Source organism: Poromitra crassiceps, assembly GCF_964638095.1.
Source record: "Poromitra crassiceps genome assembly, chromosome: 23".
Lineage (NCBI taxonomy): Eukaryota > Metazoa > Chordata > Actinopteri > Beryciformes > Melamphaidae > Poromitra > Poromitra crassiceps.
The window spans coordinates 11395178-11420177 of NC_139639.1; the positions used below are offsets into that span (position 1 = coordinate 11395178).

General features: G+C 46.2%; 1 protein-coding gene across 1 annotated transcript in view; it reads right to left on the minus strand.

Moving 5' to 3' along the window:
* The window catches only part of lamc1 (laminin, gamma 1), a 122804-nt gene that overhangs the window by 8250 nt on the left and 89554 nt on the right, over window positions 1-25000 (minus strand). The window contains exons 9-25 of the mRNA XM_083659807.1: window positions 24586-24708; window positions 23031-23220; window positions 22733-22845; window positions 21660-21881; window positions 18583-18771; window positions 16688-16933; window positions 15631-15784; window positions 13413-13555; window positions 12588-12766; window positions 9474-9630; window positions 8479-8684; window positions 7191-7270; window positions 6493-6630; window positions 5583-5727; window positions 3951-4100; window positions 3246-3360; window positions 1375-1574 (exon numbers count right to left, since the gene is read on the minus strand). Of these exons, the coding sequence (XP_083515933.1) occupies window positions 1375-1574; window positions 3246-3360; window positions 3951-4100; window positions 5583-5727; window positions 6493-6630; window positions 7191-7270; window positions 8479-8684; window positions 9474-9630; window positions 12588-12766; window positions 13413-13555; window positions 15631-15784; window positions 16688-16933; window positions 18583-18771; window positions 21660-21881; window positions 22733-22845; window positions 23031-23220; window positions 24586-24708 (2750 nt within the window). The remainder of the gene's footprint in view (window positions 1-1374; window positions 1575-3245; window positions 3361-3950; window positions 4101-5582; window positions 5728-6492; window positions 6631-7190; window positions 7271-8478; window positions 8685-9473; window positions 9631-12587; window positions 12767-13412; window positions 13556-15630; window positions 15785-16687; window positions 16934-18582; window positions 18772-21659; window positions 21882-22732; window positions 22846-23030; window positions 23221-24585; window positions 24709-25000) is intronic.

A 25000-nucleotide genomic window follows, 5' to 3' on the forward strand; every position in this document is an offset into this window, starting at 1 on the left:
CTACCAGGTAGCTGTCTGTTTCTACCAGGTTGCTGTCTGTTTCTACCAGGTTGCTGTCTGTTTCTGCCAGGTTGCTGTCTGTTTCTACCAGGTTGCTGTCTGTTTCTACCAGGTTGCTGTCTGTTTCTACCAGGTAGCTGTCTGTTTCTACCAGGTTGCTGTCTGTTTCTACCAGGTTGCTGTCTGTTTCTGCCAGGTAGCTGTCTGTTTCTACCAGGTTGCTGTCTGTTTCTACCAGGTTGCTGTCTGTTTCTACCAGGTAGCTGTCTGTTTCTACCAGGTTGCTGTCTGTTTCTGCCAGGTTGCTGTCTGTTTCTGCCAGGTTGCTGTCTGTTTCTACCAGGTTGCTGTCTGTTTCTACCAGGTTGCTGTCTGTTTCTACCAGGTTGCTGTCTGTTTCTACCAGGTTGCTGTCTGTTTCTACCAGGTTGCTGTCTGTTTCTACCAGGTTGCTGTCTGTTTCTACCAGGTTGCTGTCTGTTCCTGCCAGGTTGCTGTCTGTTTCTACCAGGTTGCTGTCTGTTTCTGCCAGGTTGCTGTCTGTTTCTACCAGGTTGCTGTCTGTTTCTGCCAGGTTGCTGTCTGTTTCTGCCAGGTTGCTGTCTGTTTCTACCAGGTTGCTGTCTGTTTCTACCAGGTTGCTGTCTGTTTCTACCAGGTTGCTGTCTGTTTCTACCAGGTTGCTGTCTGTTTCTACCAGGTTGCTGTCTGTTTCTACCAGGTTGCTGTCTGTTCCTGCCAGGTTGCTGTCTGTTTCTACCAGGTTGCTGTCTGTTTCTGCCAGGTTGCTGTCTGTTTCTGCCAGGTTGCTGTCTGTTTCTGCCAGGTTGCTGTCTGTTTCTACCAGGTTGCTGTCTGTTTCTGCCAGGTTGCTGTCTGTTTCTGCCAGGTTGCTGTCTGTTTCTGCCAGGTTGCTGTCTGTTTCTACCAGGTTGCTGTCTGTTTCTGCCAGGTTGCTGTCTGTTTCTGCCAGGTTGCTGTCTGTTTCTACCAGGTTGCTGTCTGTTTCTACCAGGTTGCTGTCTGTTTCTACCAGGTTGCTGTCTGTTTCTACCAGGTTGCTGTCTGTTTCTACCAGGTTGCTGTCTGTTTCTACCAGGTTGCTGTCTGTTCCTGCCAGGTTGCTGTCTGTTTCTACCAGGTTGCTGTCTGTTTCTGCCAGGTTGCTGTCTGTTTCTGCCAGGTTGCTGTCTGTTTCTGCCAGGTTGCTGTCTGTTTCTGCCAGGTTGCTGTCTGTTTCTACCAGGTTGCTGTCTGTTTCTGCCAGGTTGCTGTCTGTTTCTGCCAGGTTGCTGTCTGTTTCTGCCAGGTTGCTGTCTGTTTCTGCCAGGTTGCTGTCTGTTTCTGCCAGGTTGCTGTCTGTTTCTGCCGTACCTTCTGCACTTCGCTGGCGATCTTTTCTGCATCCTCTGCCTTCTTCTTGGCCTCCCGGGCGTCGTTGGCTGCGTTTCCAAGCGCCGCCTCCGCCTGCCTGGTCTTCTCGTTAGCGGCCATGATGGTGGCATTGATGGCTGGGATCTTCTTCATGGCGTCCTCTGCCGCTGTCTTGTTGTCGTTCACCCTCTTGTCAAAGTCTGCCGGAGGAAAGAAGTTTAACGTGATTAATTGACTCAGACGAGGATTCTTTTTTTATTCTTCTTTTTTTTTCTGATTCTTCCCCCCAATTTTCTCCCCAGTTGTACTTGGCCAACTTCCCCCCCTGCTGCCCCAGTCGCTGCTCCACCCTCGGCCGATCTGGGGAGAAGCCTAGACTAGCACCATGCTTCCTCCAACACGTGCAGTTGCCAGCGGCTTCTTTTCACCTGACAAGGGGGAGCTTCACCGGCAGGACGTACAGGGGTGGCCAAACTTTTTTGGTTGTGGGCCGCATACAGAAAAATATAAGGAGTCGCGGGCCAAACAATATTAAAGCCCCATTCAGTAAGTTTTCCCAGTTTTACTGTTGGAGAAACTGCGCCCTCTGCGTGCATTAGTATCGATAACGATATCACCGTTCAAAGTCAACAAAACACAGCACCAGAAAGCTCTATGTACATGTTGTGACATCGGGTACTCACCACGTGATGAATTAATAATCCATAGTTCCGTGAAACATCATTTTCGTAGCAAATCCGAATCGAGTTACTTCCTTGTTTTCATGAACACAGCGCTTCCGCTGTACAGCGCATGCGCGCATGCTTTTCTTTTTTCTTTTTTCTTGCTACGGGACGTGGCAGACAAACTGCTTAGTCCCAGTGCTGGCCAATGGAGGGCGGTGTGGGATAAATAAAGACGAGGGTCTCCCTATTCCAAGTCAATCTACCATGTCCTGTGACTAAAAAGCTTACTGATTGGGGCTTTAAGCGTGGCAGTTTTCGCGGCAAAAAGATTGGAGGAGGCGCTAGTGCAGCGACCAGGACACATACCCCAATCCGGCCTCCCACCCGCAGACACAGCCAATCGTGCCTGTATGGACGCGGGGGTAACACGGGCATGCGACCCTCGTGTTGCTAGGCAGGGAATCTACCGCTACACTACCCGGACGTCTAGACGAGAAGGATTATTTTTCCATTTAGGACGTTGGAAAATATGAAGAAATCAATATTCCACAAATGTTGGCTGCAAGTAACCATCTCAACTGAATATTCAAGGCCAGGTGTTACTGGACTGCTTGTTTTCAAGAGTAATTCAGCTCTATTTGAACTCAAATAAACAGAACATCGATGGAGAATGAGCTTGCCAGTTGTTACTTGCCAGAGGAGAAGTAATAATTCTTATGTCATGCAGGCTACTTCTTTCTTTCTGCCAGTGATGAGTACATTTTACGGCCAAAATGTCCATCCTGCTGTGCTGCCAGCTGTGCACAACACAGCTGTGCACAACACAGCTGTGCACAACACAGCTGTGCACAACACAGGGGAAAAGGTGAACAAAGAGAGAAAAAACGCGCTTCAGCTGATAATGCCAGACCGGTGCCTCTCAGACAAGGGGAATGGGTTAAACTAGTGAAACAAAGGGATCTGGAGCACACGGTCAAAGTTAGGCAATTTAATAGGTGCAAACAAAGACTGACGTTTGGACAGACACAGGTGTCTTCTTCAGAGTCAAAAGGACGGGGAAGACGGGCGAAAAGGTGCTTCCATCTCTCATTTTGCACGTTGGCAAAAAAACACCTCAAGCGAGCGTAAGAATTGATCCATTTGCATCAACCTTGTCTAATGAGATACATGTGTTGATGGAAACACGGCTACAAGACAGACGGGCACCTCTCAGGTCAGCCAGGATGTCCTCAGCCTCTCTGTAGGTGGACCTGCCCTTCTTAGCCGCCTCTTCAGCCAGAGCCTTGGCAGCATCTGCCCGGGCCAACAGCTGGTCTGCAGTCTGAAACAACAACACATCTGTCTCAAAACCACATCTGTCTCAAAACCACATCTGTCTCACACACATCTGTCTCAAAACCACATCCGTCTCACAACACATCTACCTCTCTCTCTCTCTCTCTCTCTCTCTCTCTCTCTCACACTCACACACACACACACACACACACACACACACACACACACACACACACACACACACACACACACACCTGTCTCTTTCAAGCACTATCCCAGGTATGTAGTAACTTTTTACCATGAAATGACCAGGTTAGGAAGTAAAGTAGGCTGACATTTTATAGAGCTAACAACTAATCCATTAATCTACGTTATCTAGAGATGAATGAACAGATTAATCTGGCCTGGTAGCCTGGGAACCTGAATAATCTGCCAGCTCATGTTTCATTTGCTGTTGCAGATGCAGAGACCCGCCCCCTCCCATTCAGACACATTTCCACCGCCGAGCCAATCACAGCCCCTTTATTACACGCTTTTATTTAATACTCATCTGATTGGTCATCTGATTCTCCAAATTCCCAAATTTCTGCCCAGCTGATAGTGGCAATTTATTTATTTTGTCAGAGGAGTTGTTACCTGCTGCTCGGTCTTGCCCTTGTCCAGCAGCTTGCGGACCTCCTGCTCCTTGGCCTTCAGGTCGTCTCTCAGGTCCTGGTACTCCTTGTCCGTCTTGTCGATCAGCTTGTCCAGGTCGGACGCTTCCTTCTTGATCTTACCGGCTTCATCCTGCAAACACAACAGACGGTCAGTGATCCATCAGTCTGTGAGTAGCAGGTAAAACAGGGTTTACTGTCTAGAGGGCAAGGCCAGCAGAGGACTGCGGAAGCCCAGAGAGGCCAGTTAGAAGGAGAAAAAACAAACACACAACTAAATAAATCTGGTGATCCATTTTCTAAGTTTGATTTACCGTAAATAACAGGTGGGAAAAAGGATGCCAGGATCATCTTTCTAAGTTCCTTTTTTTTTTTTTATCTGTGAAAACGAGTGGAAAAAAGTGTTGCAGATTTACCCAGAACACAGGGTAGTGGTGCCCTCTTGTGGCCGAAATGAGTAACGAACAAAACAATGAACCTTAGCAGACTGCAACACACCGGAAACACTATTCAAATCAAAGCATATTGGTATAATCTTTTGATAAGATACGTTTTTGGCTGCTAGAAGCCTTCTCTTGCTGATTTTAGACTTTGTTGCTTAATGAAAAGTATCTTAAAGTGTAACTTACCCCCAAAACACTTTTTTCAGCTTTTAACCAATATGACTTTGGGGGTGGTTTGTGAAGAATTCTGGTCAAAATTTCCACATTTGAGACCAAACTGTTACCATTGTACCATTTGTATCATTTTCAGCAGCATAAGTTCCCTCTATGGGTTCAAACCTGCTTTTTTGTGTGCCCTCAAATGAATGGGATATTTGGTACATCGTTAGGTCACGGTGGGGTTAGCGCGTGCCCCACTCATGTGGGGGAACCCCCCCCCCCCCCCCCCCCATGTGATTACTGTAGTTCACGCGGCACGAGCCCTTTAAGAGCATTGCAGCCATGGGTAATGCCTACTGTGGCTAATATTAGCCGCTAGTTAGTTATGTTACATGGCAGTAAAACGCCACTGAATGACCAAATTGATATAACTTTTAACCATTTCGAGTAACACTGTTTCCATACGGACCACCAGCGTTAGTTTGTTGTTTATAACATGGCTATATTCATAACGTCTATCTATCTCGGATACACTGAGAATACTGGGAGGCGGGTCATAGCGTCTCTGTCGATGATTTGATTTGACAGTTCTGGGCACTGGCGTTGGCGTTGGCCAATCCTGGCGTGTTCCACCCCCAAATCGATTGTGTTCTGGCGCAAAGCGAGTGGGTTTCAGGACGAAACAGTCTCGAGCCATTATCGTTATCTTTAGACCAATATTCCTGGAATGCAAGTTTAACTAAACAGTTACATGTCCTCTGCATTCTACATCAAATGAAGACATTACGGGTTGTTTTATTTTGTATGTTACATACTTATTGGCCAAGATATGTTAGTTTATGGGGGAGGAATTCTGCCAGCTAAAGAAGGCAGTATAGGCGGCCATCTTGCCTGCAGAGTTTTCAAATCAAGTTGAATACCGTTTTGCAAGAAATCTGGGGGGGTCAGTCCCCCTTTAAAAATATGCAAATAAAACATTGTTTTGAAATGACTCATATTATTCTCCTCCTCACCTCCAGGGCCTTGGTGTCGAAGGGCGGCAGCTTGGTGAGGTTGGCGAAAATCTTCAGAGCCTTGTCTCCAGCCTCCTCTGCCTCTGCATGGACCTTGTTGGCCTGCTTCTCCAGGCTCTTGGCCAGGTCTTTGGCCTCGTTGTACCTGAGGAGCAGCGTGGAGACCCATTACAGCGATGTATGAAAAGGCCTATAGATCATGTGTGGATGTCATGTGACTGATGTCATGTGACTGATACGTTTCTCCTTCAACCTCTGTCTTATATCAGACACAGACACAATCATCACTGCCCCACAACGCTATGAAGACAGATTTTGCTTCCTAAATTTAATCAATCAATATTTCAAAATCACAGATCATGCCATCCCCACTCTACCAATAATAATAATAACAATGATGATGATGATGATGATAATAATAATAGTTAAAGATTTTACATTTTGTCACAAAAAGATTAAAGAAAACGTTTCATCCAACCAGGCTGTCAGCTGACATTTTCTATTAACTTTTCATTTTCACAATGAAAGAACTCTCAACTTCTTAATTTCATTTTTGATGCCCTAAATGTGCAAATCTTTCCCTTCTGAACATGTTTTTGAAATCTTCGCATTTGTTCTTTTTTTAATTTTTTATGTACGAGACCTTGTAAATGTGTTGTAGAAATAAAGTTTGACTTGCCTCAGGTAATCACTAGTGTGTAAGTATCTCTTCAGTATCTCTGGAGCGAGGCACTAAAAGGCTCCACATAGTGGAGCGAGGCACCGTGAGGCTAACCTCCGCAGATGGCGTGCGCTACGCACTGGGACCGAGGCTTTCATGCTCAGAGTGATCATCATGTTACATTGTACAGTGATACGTTTGTTTGGCATGTGACCAGCAGATGAGCAGGAAGTGTGATGCGTGACCTACTTCCTGTTCAGCTCGTCGATCTCCTGGCTGGTCTTGCTCTCTCCATCCAGCGTCTTCATCAGCAGGTTGAAGGCCTTGGTGGACGTGTCATTGGCGTCTTTGGAGATCTTCTCAATCTGGTCGGCGTCCATTTTGTGCCTGTGGAGAGCGCACATGGAGGAAGTGATGTGACGACAACAAGGCTTTCAACTGAACAGAAGCATGAAGAAGTTCAGCTCTGTGTGTTGTAATGATTTTTATTTTGAAGAATAGAAGCGAGAAAATGTAGGAACACGCTCAGATTTTCAAAGTAATTGAAAATGCCTAAAATGCTTGGAATCTGAAGCAGGGAGTGCATGCTCATATACTATATATACTATATATATATATATATATATATATATATATATATATATATATATATATAAAGTATAAAGAAAAAGAAAAGTAAAAGCACACATTTCTAGTCATTTATATGCTGAATGAGTTTCATGACTGCTGAGCCAATACTAATGCAATACTAATATAATACTAATACAAGGGCAACAACTAGAAAATAAGGACTTTTCTTTCTTCATTCTTTTCTTAATTACTGTTTTTTAATAAGAGCTCTTTGCCCACAAACGGCACTTTGCTAATAGAACTGCAGCACAGTAGAAACCTGGCAAGAAGGTCAGTTTGTTTGACCTGATGTTGGAGAGTATTTGTCACAGTCTTACTTGTCGGCCAGGTTGCGAGCCTCCTCAGCCAGCAGGGTCATGTTGTTTGGGTCTCCGCTCCCACTGGGGCTTTTGATGTCCTGCAGATCACAGAGGGAAGCATGAGGAGGTGAGCATGGACACACCTAGTTTGGACTAGAATGACTCACTGAAAAGTCTAGAGCGTTTTTTTGGTGATACTCATTGAGTGTGGACAGCAGTTTACATACGCACAGCGTCTGAACCTGATCCAAACCTCAGTGTCCACTCAGGCAACAGCAAGTTCAGGTGGAAATACATAACTCTATTAAACTCATTAAAGTGCCATAGTGCCATAGCCTTGCCAATTATTATTTAACCTTTTGGGGCAGAGATCCAATCAACAGCCGGCTGTGTGAACAGAGCTTTCCCACTAACAACAACATGATCATCACATACACAAAATACATGTTCTAATCCTGTGTGACTGCAGCGTATCAACAAGACCTATTCAAACTCTTTTTGAAAGCAAATGGCTGTGTGCGTGAGTGTGTGTGTGTACGTGCGTGCGTGTGTGTGTGTGTGCGTGTGTGTGCGTGTGTGCGTGTGTGTACGTGCGTGTGTGTGTGTGTGTGTGTTTAGTGGGAAGTTCTCTGTGAGAACATTGTGAGACACCAGGTTAGATCCATCATGGCGCAACCTGCCGCTACATCAAACAAACTCTGCTACTATTTGCAAAACAAACCATATCGATAATTGAACTGAAATTTGGACACACAGACAATATTAACTAATTCTGATCAACTACTGGATCTGCAGCTGCTATAGAGCACTGGGTTTCTAATTTCCTAATTGATGTCATCAGATCTGTGATCTGTTTATGTTTGTTCCATGTGTTGTGCCTCATTTCCCCACATGGGGACAATAAAGTAGCTACTACTACTACTACTATTTCTCTATAGAACTAGTCCATTGACAAGAACAAAGAAAGCAATTGGCACATTTCTGTGCTAAATGAGTGAATATTCAACATAGTAGCATTATTATTCATCTATAAATAACTGTGGGGACTGTGGCGCCCCCCAGGGGTCACCAGATACAAAAACAATTGGTAAATCAGTGGGCACGGTACAATGTGCACAGATTTGTAATATACTGGTAACATCAAAGAGGGACTTTTAGGTTTAAATACAGGTTTATATACAGTGAGCCAGTGCCATTAAACACAGCGTGGCTCAATATTGTGAAGTCTAATAGCCATTAGGCACCTCCAGCATTACTAGAACCACCCTAATCAGAAGATAACAAAATAGCTTCCTGGTTCACGCACCACTTTGCCGATGGCGTCCTTGGCCTTGTCCAGCTCGTGGCGCGCTCGGTCGATCAGGCTCTCGGCGTCGCGGACTCGGGTGCGCGCGCGGTCGGCCTGGGCGCCTGTGTCGTCCACTGTGCTGCGGATGTTCTGCAGACGGTTCCACTGCGTGGTCAACGTGCTGTTGATGCTGTTCAGACGCTCCAGCAAGCCCTTGTCCACATCTGCAGGGACAAAGGTACAGGAGATGTTTCAGATGCTAACATGTACAGTAGATCAGGGTTCCTTCCTACACATTTTCAATGAATAAAGTCATTGCCATGTTTAACCCATTGATACCTGATGCAGCATTTGTGTGTGTATCCCTTTAAGACCGCAAACTGCGTCCAAGGGATACACACACAAATGAGGGATATATACACGCAAATGCTGCATCAGGTATCAATGGGTTAAGCACGCTGATTGGCCTGAAGGTCCAAACACCGCCCAGCACCACCCAGCACCGCCCAGCACCACCCAGCACCGCCCAGCACCGCCCAGCCAGGAAACTACAGGCCATCTCACCAAGCCACACCTATTCATAAAGGCCCAATTAGACTCGACGGAGACAGACTCTGGGAAAGTGGGGAAAAACAGTAAAATTCACAAAAAAACTACTGTATCTTTGAACTGTCTCTTTAACCAAATCACACATATTTAGGCTATGTTGACAACTAATGTCATATCTAATGTCATATTTTTTCACTTCCATTCACTGAGGCTCCCCTGAAACTGTTTGCAGGCCCGCCTCCCACTTTGAAAACATCTGCTCTATCTGAACATTATTCTGATCATCAACACAAACTGTGGACTCAAAGTGGCTCAAAACAACAGACAAGCTAGAGTTATGTGTGTATCGGACCTGAAGCACAACATTTTCCAGACTTTTGCAGACATTTCTTCAAATTTCCAAACAAATAAATGTTTATTACTTTTCCAGACCTGCGTAGGAACCCTGATAGATGTTAGGTTACCTTTGCTGGTCTGGGCCTCCTCCAGCAGATCCATGATGGCTCTCTCAGCCTCCTTCAGGCGGTCCTCGAAGGCCTTGTCGCTGACCGTCTCCTGGCTGGAGCCCAGGTTATCTATCAGAGTCTGGAGGTCATGAAGCTTCTGCCTCTGCTGGTTCACCTGAACACACAACCAATCAGCAGTCAACGACAAAGACACTGCACTGGAAGATCTCCAGGACTAACACACCTGGTTATGCCTTATTCTGAAGACATCTGTGATGCAGAATCTCCCTAAAGGCTGGAACACAACAACCACACTAGCAGCAACGAAGGCAGCATATATCACATTTATGCTTCAAAAGTCATAAAAGTGCTCCTGATTTGTGAAGATTATCCTGAACACAAATTTCGCCGTTTCATAAACATTTGTTAACCACAGACTATTTCAGGCATTTAACTGAAATCCACATACAAAAACCCCATTGACTTCTAAGACGAGGGAACCGGAAGGCCTAACTAACATCCAGGTCTTCCTGACTCATTAGCAAAATGTGTGGTGCAAATGAACATCATGTTGTCTTGTAAGCAGCTTGCAGAGTGTTGAGTGCAGAGTGTCAGAGACTGTTGAGTGTCAGAGAGTGTTGAGTGCAGAGTGTTGAGTGTCAGAGAGTGTTGAGTGCAGAGTGTCAGAGAGTGTTGAGTGCAGAGTGTCAGAGAGTGTTGAGTGCAGAGTGTCAGAGAGTGTTGAGTGCAGAGTGTCAGAGAGTGTTGAGTGCAGAGTGTCAGAGAGTGTTGAGTGCAGAGTGTTGAGTGTCAGAGAGTGTTGAGTGCAGAGTGTCAGAGAGTGTTGAGTGCAGAGTGTCAGAGAGTGTTGAGTGCAGAGTGTCAGAGAGTGTTGAGTGCAGAGTGTTGAGTGTCAGAGAGTGTTGAGTGCAGAGTGTCAGAGAGTGTTGAGTGCAGAGTGTCAGAGAGTGTTGAGTGCAGAGTGTCAGAGAGTGTTGAGTGCAGAGTGTCAGAGAGTGTTGAGTGCAGAGTGTCAGAGACTGTTGAGTGCAGAGTGTCAGAGAGTGTTGAGTGTCAGAGAGTGTTGAGTGTCAGAGAGTGTTGAGTGTCAGAGAGTGTTGAGTGCAGAGTGTCAGAGAGTGTTGAGTGCAGAGTGTCAGAGAGTGTTGAGTGCAGAGTGTCAGAGAGTGTTGAGTGCAGAGTGTCAGAGACTGTTGAGTGCAGAGTGTCAGAGAGTGTTGAGTGTCAGAGAGTGTTGAGTGTCAGAGAGTGTTGAGTGTCAGAGAGTGTTGAGTGCAGAGTGTCAGAGAGTGTTGAGTGCAGAGTGTCAGAGAGTGTTGAGTGCAGAGTGTCAGAGAGTGTTGAGTGTCAGAGAGTGTTGAGTGTCAGAGTGTGTTGAGTGTCAGAGAGTGTCAGAGAGTGTTGAGTGTCAGAGTGTGTTGAGTGTCAGAGAGTGTCAGAGAGTGTTGAGTGTCAGAGTGTGTTGAGTGTCAGAGAGTGTTGAGTGTCAGAGAGTGTCAGAGAGTGTTGAGTGTCAGAGTGTGTTGAGTGTCAGAGAGTGTCAGAGTGTGTTGAGTGTCAGAGTGTGTTGAGTGTCAGAGACTGTTGAGTGCAGAGTGCCATAGAGTGTTGACTGCAGAGAGTGTTGAGTGTCAGAGTGTGTCAGAGTGTCAGAGAGTGTTGAGTGCAGAGTGTCAGAGAGTGTTGACTGCAGAGAGTGTTGAGTGTCAGAGAGTGTTGAGTGTCAGAGAGTGTTGACTGCAGAGAGTGTTGAGTGTCAGAGAGTGTTGAGTGTCACAGTGTCAGAGAGTGTTGACTGCAGAGAGTGTTGAGTGTCAGAGTGTGTCAGAGTGTCATAGAGTGTTGAGTGTCAGAGAGTGTTGACTGCAGAGAGTGTTGAGTGTCAGAGAGTGTTGAGTGTCACAGTGTCATAGAGTGTTGACTGTCATAGAGTGTTGAGTGTCAGAGTGTGTCAGAGTGTCAGAGAGGCTTGAGTGTCAGAGAGTGTTGAGTGTCAGAGTTTGTCAGAGTGTCAGAGAGGCTTGAGTGTCAGAGTGTTGAGTGTCAGAGAGTGTTGAGTGTCAGAGTGTGTCAGAGTGTCATAGAGTGTTGAGTGTCAGAGAGTGTTGAGTGTCAAGAGTGTCAGAGAGTCTTGAGTGTCAGAGAGTGTTGAGTGCAGAGTGTCAGAGAGTGTTGAGTGTCAGAGTGTTGAGTGTCAGAGAGTGTTGAGTGTCAGAGTGTTGAGTGTCAGAGAGTGTTGAGTGTCAGAGTGTCAGAGAGTGTTGAGTGCAGAGTGTTGAGTGTCAGAGTGTCAGAGAGTGTTGAGTGTCAGAGTGTTGAGTGTCAGAGAGTGTTGAGTGTCAGAGTGTCAGAGAGTGTTGAGTGCAGAGTGTTGAGTGTCAGAGTGTCAGAGAGTGTTGTGTGCAGAGTGTGTTGAGTGTCAGAGAGTGTTGAGTGCAGAGAGTGTTGAGTGTCAGAGAGTGTTGAGTGCAGAGTGTCAGAGTGTCAGAGAGTGTTGTGTGCAGAGTGTGTTGAGTGTCAGAGAGTGTTGAGTGCAGAGAGTGTTGAGTGTCAGAGAGTGTTGAGTGTCAGAGAGTGTTGAGTGCAGAGTGTCAGAGAGTGTTGAGTGTCAGAGAGTGTTGAGTGTCAGAGTGTCAGAGAGTGTTGTGTGCAGAGTGTGTTGAGTGTCAGAGAGTGTTGAGTGCAGAGAGTGTCAGAGTGTCAGAGAGTGTTGAGTGTCAGAGAGTGTTGAGTGCAGAGAGTGTCAGAGTGTCAGAGAGTGTTGAGTGCAGAGAGTGTTGAGTGTCAGAGAGTGTTGAGTGCAGAGAGTGTCAGAGTGTCAGAGAGTGTTGAGTGCAGAGAGTGTTGAGTGTCAGAGAGTGTTGAGTGTCAGAGAGTGTTGAGTGCAGAGTGTCAGAGAGTGTTGAGTGTCAGAGAGTGTTGAGTGTCAGAGTGTCAGAGAGTGTTGTGTGCAGAGTGTGTTGAGTGTCAGAGAGTGTTGAGTGCAGAGAGTGTCAGAGTGTCAGAGAGTGTTGAGTGTCAGAGAGTGTTGAGTGCAGAGAGTGTTGAGTGTCAGAGAGTGTTGAGTGCAGAGTGTCAGAGTGTTGAGTGCAGAGTGTGATTGGGGCTGACCTTGTCTCTGACCAGGCTGTAGCAGGAGGGACACTGCTGGCACCCCGGGGTGGAGCGGTTGTAGAAGTAGTTCTCCTCACACATGTCACAGCGAGCTCCCACGAAGCCAGCGCCACACTCACACCGCCCGTCCTCCTTACACTGAGCCGTCACCGAGCCCTCCGGGTCACAGTCACAGGCTGGGGTCAGAGGGCACGGTTAACAGGAAGTGACAACATGACCAGAGGTTTCCACTGAATTTACATTTGAGTCGTTTTTCTGACTCGCTTAGCAAGAGTTTTTATTTTGTGCAGTATGAGGTCACCATTAAGCCATTAATGACTAACGACTAGTTAGTATATGTCAACGGTCAAGGAAAAGCATGTTCTGTTAGAGGTAGAAACTATGTGGAAACTGTCAAGATACGTGGCTATGACAAAATAAAGTTTTGATTTCACATATTAATCATGCCCAAATTTGTAGATAAAGTAGATTTTCTTCTTTTAAAAACGCAAAAAAGACGAAGAAATCACTAAAATAAGTTTAGCCTTAATTTGACTTCCATTCATTGATTGATTTAATAAAAACTTGTCCTCTGGCCTCTGACTTTGACCATTTTGAAACACTTTGCTGAACTCGTACTGTAGTTTAATTGCTGTAAAGTACTGTAGTTTAATTGCTGTAAAGTACTGTAGTTTAATTGCTGTAAAGTAACACACACTCTGTTTTCCAGGAAGGAGGAGTAATGGGACTTTGATAGTTGATGGAAAATGAGCTAGCAAAGTGAAGAAGTCATTTTTGATTTGACTTTCAGTTCTGGGATCAAACAGAAGCGATGGGACTTACGTTTGCAGCCGGACGAGCCGAAGCCGAAGAAGTTGACCTCGCAGCGCTCACAGTGCTGCCCGGTAACGCCGGGCTGACACTCACACTGACCGCTGGTGATGTCACACTGGCCGTTAGTCGAGCCGATGGCGTTACAGTCACATCTGTTGGAATGCAGAGAGAGAGCAAGCAGCATGACGCAAAGCAGAAGCATCATTACAGTCACATCTGTTGGAACCAGAGACAGTATATTGAATGGACAATGTTAGCGTGACATCACCCATTGGTTTTTGAGACACAGTTTGAAGCCTCAAATCAGTTGAATTCCAGGTAATTTTTCAGATGAATCCTGGGTAATTTCCTGGAACATTCTGGGTGATCCGTTAGAACTTGGAGCTCAATTGCACAGGGGGTGCAATTAAGTCTCAATTGCAATTGGTCTCACATGGATAACCATGTGAGACTATGTCGGGGGTCGGGGGAGTGTGCGAATTCAGTGGCGGCAGGCCACTACTGCCCCACCTACTGTATCCACATGAAGAAGAGGGAAATAAAACGTTATATATATATATATTTTTTTTATGAGCGAGGTGAATATTAGATAGTGAGTATATAATCTGCAATAAATATGTAGATTCATAATTATCTACATGTTTGTTTTTGGGTCAATATTTTCTTGCACCGAATTGCCACGGACGCCGTCCGGGGACTTCCGGTTTACACCAGTGCAGATCATTAGAGTATCAGGATCTGTGTAGTTGCACATGCGCTGTTCACTCTCAAAAACAAAGGGATTTGGGAGGGCTCTGGGCGCACGTATCTAGCGACCAAGTGGAGGGGTCAGGTAGAGTGAGTGTCGTGACGTAGGCTAGGCTACGTAGATGGGTAGCGACGCAGTATATATAAATAGTTCATAGAGAAAGTAGCTACTAGTGTTCAGCAGCATAACAGCCAACATGTGGGCTCATTCAGCCTGTGTGTGGGTAAACCCTCTAGCAGTTACTTCTACTGGCTGTTCACACCGGGTCAACCCGATCACATACACGTCAATGCAAACGCGCAGGTAGATGTGATTTCGCCCCGGGAAATCAGCGTGAATGAGGCGAGTGACATGGATTTTTGCGGCGCAGATTATGCGATTTTGAGTCAACTTGGGTTGAAATGTTCCTAACTTTGGCAAAGTGCAAGTGAAGCTTTCCCCCCCCCCACAACTACAGAACTACAGCAATGTAACTGCACAATATATCCTTACATACACAATAGAAAAGAAAGAACAGACAAATACTAGAAATAAAATGACCAACACCACGCAAAAAACGCAAGTACAAAATACAAGGATGAAACACAATTCAGTAGGACCCCTCACCAACAATCACGGTTTGTCCCACTCCTTACTGGAGCAGACTCTCTACCACTTCTTGTCATGCTGCATCCCAGAAGCGCATGCAGCCACAATCCCCTCCAAAAGTGACTCTTTGTTCTGCACGGTGAGACTCTACTGAGATCAGATAAAGCTGCAGATCAGAGCTTCTCCTCTCACTGCTTATTTAGTCTCTGGCCTGTCATTATCTGCTGATGTCTTCCTGGAGAACCAGGTGTGTCCGCACTGCAGCAGACCATGGTAAGTCTCACGCTGTATTCGGAACGTCTACTACATACTACTTTTCATAGTACAGGATGCAGTATGAAGGTGTTTAATTTGCAGTATGCTAGCCTATGCTATGCTTTATGCTAGGCTATGCTTTATGCTATGCTATATGCTAGGCTTTATGCTAGGCTATATGCTAGCAGGCTTAACCGCTTTCTGGGTTTGGAAAGTGGAAGTGAGCAACAGCACGGCTAATGGATAACCACTAATGGCTAACTCTAGCATCCCCTTGTGCTCTAAAATAGAAGAAAATTGGTAAATGTGGGTTTTCATGATTTTCTCAAAGATGAATATTTACCCCTCTCTCTCTCTGCCTGTCTGTCTGTCTGTCTCTCTCTCTCTCTGTCTGTCTCTCTCTCTCTGCCTGTCTGCCTGTCTCTCTCTCTCTGTCTGTCTGTCTGTCTGTCTCTCTCTCTCTTTCTCTCTGTCTGTCTGTCTCTCTCTCTGCCTGTCTGTCTGTCTGTCTCTCTCTGCCTCTCTCTCTCTCTCTCTGTCTGTCTGTCTGCCTGTCTCTCTCTCTCTCTCTCTCTCTCTCTCTGTCTCTGTCTGTCTCACTCTCTCTCTGTCTGTCTCTCTCTCTCTGTGTCTCACCGTTCGCAGCCCGTTCCGCTGTGCAGGTTGTAGAAGCCGGGCTGGCAGGCGCTGCAGTCTCGCTCGGAGACGTGAGGGAGACAGGTGCACTGACCCGTCACCTGGTTACATGCCACCTGCTGGTCCACCGTGCCCAACGCAGAACACGAGCACGCTGAGGAGGAGGAGTCACATCAATGATTACAACATAGACAAAGTTAACCACAGACCATATTGTTTTGCTCATCAAAAACTGAGTTGGACTGATGCTGCTGATATTTTGCGAAGACTGAGCAGAAAAAAGGTTTTACAGTAGTAATGTTACAAATCGGGTAAAAAAAAGTAAGCTAGCAAGTCCTGTTGTCCACCCCAGTGTAGAATCACTCAACACAGTGTACAAGCACTCAACACAGTGTACAATCACTCAACACAGTGTAGAATCACTCAACACAGTGTAGAATCACTCAACACAGTAGAATCACTCAACACAGTGTAGAATCACTCAACACAGTAGAATCACTCAACACAGTATACAAGCACTCAACACAGTGTAGAATCACTCAACACAGTAGAATCACTCAACACAGTATACAAGCACTCAACACAGTGTACAATCACTCAACACAGTGTACAATCACTCAACACAGTGTACAATCACTCAACACAGTGTACAATCACTCAACACAGCAACATTTTGGGAGATTCTCGATAGTAAGACGAGAAGATAGACGGCCTTCTCTTCTCTGTGGGTGCAGTAGAAAGTAGCACCGCGCCCCTCCTGCTAGTTAGCTTAGCACAATGACTGGTAGTCTGCAGAATGGGCTAGCGCTAGCCTACCCCGCATTAGGTCACCAACTACACATTCCAACAGTGCCAAAATGCTCTCATCTACTTGTATGTGCATGTTGTGACTCGTGCATTCACTGCGTTATGAAATAGTGATGTCAAATTAGGAACATTGTAATTTTCGAAGCAAAATACAGAATATGGAACTTCCGGTTTGTCAGGAAAGTAGTGCCGGCTCTGTATTTGATATACACATGAAGAAGAGATATACACATGAAAAACTGGCTCTTACGTTTGCACTTGTCGGCGGGGTTGGTGGCGAGGGCGTTGCCGTAGAAACCGTCCTTGCAGCGGTCGCAGAAGAAGCCGTGGGTGTTGTGGATGCACTTGAGGCACTCTCCCGTCTCGCGGTCACAGTTGCCCACGGCGTTGGGGTCGATGTTGTCACTGCACTTGCAGGCATGGCAGGTCCGCTTCGGCCCGTTCTGACCCAGAGGGTCGCCGAAAAACCCGTCGTCACACAGCTCACAGCGCTTTCCTGCAGAGGAGAGATGAAACGGTACAAAAATGTCATATTATCACGATTATAGTGACCAAAGTTACCACGTTATCAGTATTATTGCGGTATTGCTCAAATGTGCTGAAAATGTTCACAAAGTACTAATACACTCACTGAAATATTTTCACCTGGACCAAACACGGCTTATTTTTAGACACAGACCAAGGTGAATTACTGTTACAACACTGAGAACTACATGTAGCAACTTTACAGAAGCTCACAGATTAAACAGAGAGGTTGAATATGTCAACACTTCTCTGTTAAAAAGTATATAGATAGATAGAAAAGAATAGAACACCTCACTTGGATCAAAACAAAGAAATAGCAGAAAAAAAAATCAACGTTGTTTTTTAAGTTTTGGTCTGAGTGAAATATTCTTATATAATGAAATATATAGTGAAATATTTTACAAAATGTCTATGGACAAAAATAAATTGCGGATGAAATCCCTTGGTTCGTTTTCCTAACCCAGAAGAATGCATGACTTTGGGTTTGTGTTTAAACTGCCCTTCATGTTTGCCTGCTTACTTTCAGTACAGTGAGAAAAACCTATAAAGCTGCACGAAAGACAATCAATCAATCAATCAATCAATCAATCAGTTTAATACATGTCCCAGAAGGGCACTTTGGTTCACATCAGACAGTAGTGGATAATTACAACATCATTACTAGTTTGAGATTAGTAATAAAGGCACACTTCAGAATTGAGATACATTATTACTAGTTTTAAAGTAATAAAGGCGCACTTCAATATTATACAATACATAAACATTTGTTGCATTATGTACAGATTCCAAAGGACCATCTACTGCCCTCAGCCGGGTCGCCGCGTGCGCTGCGCCACCGTTGCACTAGCTCCTCAAACAACGCAAGTGGCTCGCTGTCATCAGCGCCAGATGGATGTATCGGAGGAAGAGGGGGTGGGGGGGGGGGGGGGTGGATGATGCAAGAGCTGTCAGGGAACAAGGCGGGGGGTTTGGGTGGGGGGAGGAGCACAGTTGCAGACGAAATATCAGGAGAGAATTGCTGCGTCCTTGGCAGTTCGAGGAGAGTCCAGATTAGAATAAAATGTTTTGGTTGCCTGGAATTCCTTTCAGGTCACACAGACCAGGGTCACACAGACCAGAAAGTCAACAGCAGGTGTCAAGTCTCTGATTCCCAACTTAGTTAATTTCTCTTATTGCAGATCAGTGGAATTTCCATGATATATCCAGATATAATCCATTTTTCACAGTTCAAATTCACTGACCGCCCATCTCAATTTTCATGACGTCACAGCCTAGGGTCAATCACTGTTGTCTTCCCGTACCCCGCGGCGAAAGATCCGTCTGGGCAGAGGGTGGGGGTTCCCCGGACCCCACATTCCTCAAAGTTTAGTTGATTTGCGTTGAGAGACCAGCTTAGTAAATCCAATAAATCCATATTTGTCATTTCGAGTAGACGAATGCAAGTTTGCTCTGGGTGTTGTTGCAGGCAGAGGGAAAGAACAAGGGAGATAGGGGAGAGCGAGAAAAAAAGCGACTGCCTTGTTCAAGTGCTGGATGCAGCTGCATCAGACACAGACACACATTTTTGTGTGCAGACACACACAAAAATGCCTTAATTTGGGGTGGTCCCCCCTCTCATACCTGTGGTCCCAGCGGGGCAGTTGGTGCAGACAACCTCTCTGGTCTTGGGGATTTGGGCACAGGTCGCCCCCTGGGGGCAGGGGCAGGGCTGGCAGTCTGAGTTGGTCCCATGGGTCGAGTCACCGTAGAAACCGTCCTGACAACGCTCACAGCTCAGCCCGGCAGTGTGGTGCTGACACTCACATGCTCCTGACACACACACACACACACACACACACACACACAGGCATGCACCACGCAGACACACACACACACACACACACACACACACACACACACACACAGGCATGCACCACGCAGACACACACACACAAAACACAGAGCAGTTATTATAGTTTTGTATTTTTCACTTTTTTATTTCGTTTTCAATTGTTTTCAATTCAGTTTAGTATCAGTTAGTTTGCAGAGTGGGTTTGCTCGTTTTGCTCTCAATGTGAGAATAAATAAACTTCTACTACCTAACTTGTTTATTTATCATCAGCTTCAAATGAGAAACTGTGAAAACTCTTAACTTGTAGTCTGTGCAGTGTAACTGCAGCGTGTCCCGCAGCCTGCAGGGGGCAGCGTCTGTCCTGCACAATAACCTGCACTTCAGTCTGCGTTGGACACTAATACTGAACAGAGAAATAGCTCTATCAATATATTGATTATTGCTGTATTTTCTGCTGTTGCTTCTTTTAACCTGAACTTTTCTTTAAGCATGAATTAATATAATATAAAAAATAAATTAAATATTTAGAAAAACTGAAACCACATGGATCAAATTAAATATTCAATAATCTAACCATTCAGTCAGTAAATCAGTCAGTCCGTAAACCAGTCAGTAAGCAGTCCTGTGCTAAGCGCTGATCACCAGAAAAACACATGGAAGCACTGTGGAACATGCGTGATGAGTACAGCACACTAGGGCTGAACAATTTTGGTCAAAATTATATTGTGATATAATATTTAGATCGATTATTTAACACTATTATTTAACATTATTACTCTTTTACTTTTGGAATACAAAAAATAATAATAGTGGATTTCTTCAAACAGTCATCTTCTAAAATAAACAGACAAACAGGCCGGCTCTCTGTTTTCGTCTCGAGCTGAAACTACACGCACCATAGTGTGTTTGGGCTTTGGAGGAGGGGTGGAACCGAGCGCACCCTTGCGATGGAAAGGGGTGCGCTGGATTTACAACACAAGACAACATGAGAGCAACATTGCGAAACATAACTAAACTAAACATGTTTTCATTATTGTGGGAAGCCAAAATCCTGATCGCGATGAATATTCCATTAATTGTGCAGCACAAAGCACAAAGCACAGACCTCTGCTTGTTGGTGAGGCTTGTTCATGATCCACCAAGTCCCATGAAAATCAGCCCAGTAGTTTATTTTTATTTTCCTGATCTTCCCCCATTTTCTCCCCAGTTGTACTTGGTCAATTTCCCCCTGTTGCTGCTCCACCCTCTGCTGATCTGGGGAGAGCCGGAGACTAGCACCATGCTTCCTCTGACACATGCGCAGTTGCCAGCCGCTTCTTTTCACCTGACAGGGGGGAGCTTCACTAGCAGGACGTAGCACGTGGGAGGCTCACGCTATTCCCACCAGTTCCCTTCCCAGGCGCCCCGACCGACCAGAGGAGGCGCTAGTGCAGCGACCAGGACACATATCCCCAATCCGGCTTCCCACCTGCAGACACGGCCAATCGTGCCTGTGCGGACGCCCGACCAAGCCGGAGGCAACACTGGGGCGCGAACCTGGTTGGTAGGCGGGGAATCTACCGCTCCACTACCTGGACACCACCGCTCCACTACCTGGACACTACCTGGACACTACCGCTCCACTACCTGGACACTACCTGGACGCCCAGCTCACTAGTTTTTAATGTAGCATCAAAAACAGCAGCTCCTCGCCGGAGGTAAAAACAAACAAACATTGAGCAGCGCCAGGCAGCAAGTTGGAGCCAGGTAGCTGCTAGATTCCATGATATAGTCTCACTGCCATCTACTGGACAAACTGTACAGCACAACTTGGCAAGTATCTGTTATGTTGATCTCCGTTTATGAGGCTACCATATTGTATCTGACATGATAAAGTGTTTTAGCAGAAGAAGGGCATTTTTAGCAGCAAATGTATTACTGGGTTTGTCCGATCCATAAAACAGACCCGAGTCTCGAGTCTCTCTCCTCTCGGACATGCACCAATATCACGTCAGGCAAAAACAGTCGGGTATATATATATATAAAAAAGGTCAGGTCCAATCAGATCTCAGGATGAATTGCCCGGGTACATTAGGGTTCTGGTCTGTCATTTTGGACTGGTGAAGACCTCTATACTGTAGTCAGTAAACCAGTCAGTCACTAGACTGGTTAGTAAACAGTAGGGCTGTGGCGATTCACTTATCTCCCGATTCGATACTATCACGATTCTTGGGTGCCGATTCGATTTATATTGCGATTCTTAAGTATTGCGATTCTACGATTATTGCGATTCGATATTACGATTTATTGCGATTTTTGTTTATTTTTTTCTTTTCTTTTTTCAGTTTGTTTGCTTTTTTACACTAGATTAGAACATGGGAAAAGTTGAATCATACACTAGAGACTGTATATTATATATCATGAGTAGGGCTGGGCGATATAGTTAAAAACAGGGGCGGACTGGGATCATAATTCAGGCCGGGCATTAGATACCAAGCAGGCCAGGCCGATATGGGCCAACGCGCGTGAAATTTGGGCCGTTTGAAGCCAGATTTGGGCCGTTTGAAGTCCAATTTTACAATGAGATGCACCCACTTTAACCCTGAAGTGTAATTATTACTTCAGACTAACTAATAAAGTAATAAAACCACTAGTAAACCAGTAGGCGGCGCCTGGCCTGCTGTTCAGTGAGTGGCCTGACTGCAAGCACCCAAATTTTTTTTTTTTTTTTTTTTTTTTTTTTTACATTTGCGATTATCGATTCTGGAATAAAAGATCGATCCAAAAAATCGTGACATTAAAAATCGCGATACTTAGGTGAATCGATTTTTTCCCCCACCCCTAGTAAACAGTCAGTCAGTCAGTTAGTCAGTTAGTGTGTACAGACCTGTTGCTGAGTCACATGACTCAGAGTGTCCGTTACAGTCACACGGTTCACAGGAGCTGAAGGCTCCCAGCTCGGGGCGGGCACGGCGGTATCCCAGGGTGCACTGCTCACAGTGTTGCCCCTGGTAACCCTGAGGACAGGTGCACTGCTCCACCCAGAGGGCCGGGGCCCCGGGGCCTCGCCGTGCCGTCACCAAGGAGACGTCGTCAAGGTAACCAGCGCCTGGAGAGAGGAGGGGGGGAGAGAGGAGGGGGGGAGAGAGGGGGGAGGGGGAGAGAGAGGAGGGGGGGAGAGACTCACTTTAATCACAAAGTACACGAACGTTTCATACACTGAGTTTGACTGAGACACAGGTGTCTGATCTGATCTGGGCTCTCATTTATCAATATGTGCCTAGAATCCCTACTTAAACTATGACTAACGTGTCCAGTGATCCGTCTACTCGATCCAATCTGTTTGACAATCTAGTGTCGTCTTGTAAAGGTATTCCATGCTAAAGTAGTGACGTAAAAAACAAAAACAAAAGACAACTTAAGCCAATAGTGAGCCTTGCTTAAGCACATTTTGGGAGACAAGTACCCACACCTGCTACAGGCAATGCAATTACCCCGTTATCAATCACAGTCCAACTGGGCCATTCTGCATGTGGCTCCGCCCCAATACAACCATAAATGGTCAATGCCAATTACCACATGACGCATATAAATGAGCCTGATTATCAATTGAACAGGGAAATTGCAGGTGTGCATGCAGTCACCTCACAGGTTACCTCAGGTCACCTCACAGGTTACCTCAGGTCACCTCACAGGTTACCTCAGGTCACCTCACAGGTTAGTTCATCTTTAGTAGGGATCCTATGCAGTTTGATCAATCAGACGCCTGGACTGACACCCAGTGTGTGTGTGTGTGTGTGTGTGTGTGCATGTGTGTGTGCGTGTGCATGTGTGTGTGCGTGTGCATGTGTGTGTGCATGTGTGTGCGTGCGTGTGTGTGTGTGTGTGTGTGTGTGTGTGCGTGTGTGTGTGTGTGTGTGTGTGTGTGCATGTGTGTGCGTGCGTGTGTGTGTTGCGTACTCCTCTCGCTGTAGGTGCCGCGGATCTTGATGGCAGTCAGGTTGTGGAGAAGCTTCTGGAAGTCAGAGTGGCTGATGGTCGGCCTCCACGGATAATCTGTACTGTCATGTAGCCTGGAGACCACAGAGCAGAAGCAGCAGTTAGTCCAGACGTATAGTAGTCCGGCTGCAGTCCGTCGGGGTGGGTGGATCTCACTTCACCCCCCCCCTCCCCCGTGAAGCAGGAAAGTGTGCAGTTGATAATGTTGATAATGTTTGAATAAACATGGTGAGGTCATGGTGGTCAGAGGTGGTGGTACCTGAACACGTATGTCTGTGTGTTCTCGCTGGGGTAGGCGTTGCCCTGGGCGATGAGCGGTACGGCGACCCGTAACCCCGACCCCTCCAGCACCAGGTCCTCAGCGGAGAGCCGGGTGTCGCGGCGGTCCACCCTGAAGGTCAAGCTCAGGTTCTGACCGTAGCTCAGCAGCTGCTGCCCCAGGAACTTCTCTGCAACCAAACATCACATCATCACATCACAGTCAATGATGTCAACACCTTCACAATGCTCCATGGAGTCACATAGAGCAGCCTGGTAACGTGAGCGCCACTCTATTGTAATGATAGAGTTCAAACACTTTTCAAGGACAAAAAGTGGGCGGCTGTAGCTCAGGAGGTAGAGCGGGTCGTCCACCAATCACTTTGGATAAAAGAGGTCGGTGGTTCGATTCCCGTCTCCTCCAGTCTGCATGTCGAAGTGTCCTTGGGCAAGATACTGAACCCCAAATTGCTCCTGATGGTGGGCCAGCACCCTGCTTGGTAACCTGCCGCCATCGGTGTGTGAATGGGGGTATGTACCTACTGATTGTAAAGCGCTTTGGATAAAAGCGCTATATAAGTGCAGGCCATTTACAAAATATTTCAAAATTACGGACCAAAAATGATAATAATGAGTCCTTTAATGCAAATTTGTTTACACGACGGAATGAATCATTAACACTTCACATAAACTCAAAGCAGTTATGAGCAGCAATGACACATGACACATGACGCAGCACAGAGAGTGATACTGTAGAGAGGAAGAAAGTGGCCCAGCAATTTTGAGACAACGGAGCACATGAGGCTCAAACTCAGAGATTCCGGTCGGCTAAATTCAAACACTTTTAAGGACCTCTTTATAAATTCAAGCACTTTTAAGGACCTCTTTATAAATTCAAGCACTTTTAAGGACCTCTTTATAAATTCAAGCACTTTTAAGGACCTCTTTATAAATTCGAGCACTTTGAAGACCTGTGGCAACCTTGATTCTGTTTCCCTCTATGTAGGAGTCTGGACTCCAATCCAGCAGAGCCGTTTCAGTGGCTGGGAGTACTTCAGCCAATCAGCGTAGCCAAAACCAGTCAGAAGAACGTTGAAAACGTCTTTTCCGCCTGTACTTATGGCTGTTGACTCTACTAACATTGAGCCCTGATGCAGCATTTGTGTGTGTATCCCTTTAAGACCGCAAACCGCGTCTTAAAGGGATACACACACAAATGAGGGATATACACGCAAATGCTGCATCAGGTATCAATGGGTTAATTGTTGTTATAGCTGCAATAACTGCACTTATGGCTGTTGACTCTACTAACGTTAAGGTTACCACTTGTTGCTTTGGGAGACGCCATTACCATTTTGCCAGCGGCGTCCCTAATTGGCCGGTTACGCTGTCAACTACGAGGCAGGTCCCTGATTGGCCCGTGAGGTGGGCGGGCTGGAGGCCAGACAGATCCACAGAAGGAAACAGAATGTGAGGTCACATGATCACCCTGGCTTCCCTCAGGTAGGAGTGAATGGGTTTCTGGTCAGATGCCTCCATGTGTGCATCATGTGTACCTGGAGCCATGAAGTACATAGGGAAGTAGTCTTCAGAGATGAGGGAGATCTCCTGTCCACTGGGCGACCACTGGACGTCCACGCTGGAGCCATCACGCTGCTGCCCAGTCCACTGCTCCTCACCTGACCCCACATGCACACAAACACGTACACACACACACACACACACACACACACACACACACACACACACACAGAGAGGTTACAACAGTGTCATACTCGAACGACGTTGGCTGCATTACACACAAAATACTAGGTGGCAACAAGCCTGTAGAAAAGAGCTAGTCTGCTCCTCACCGCAGCGCTAACCACTAGGGCTGTGAATCTTCACTGGCCTCACGATTCCACGATGCATCTCGATACAGCTCCAACAATATTGCAGCTCCAAGTATCAAATCCTCAATTTTCTGTATTA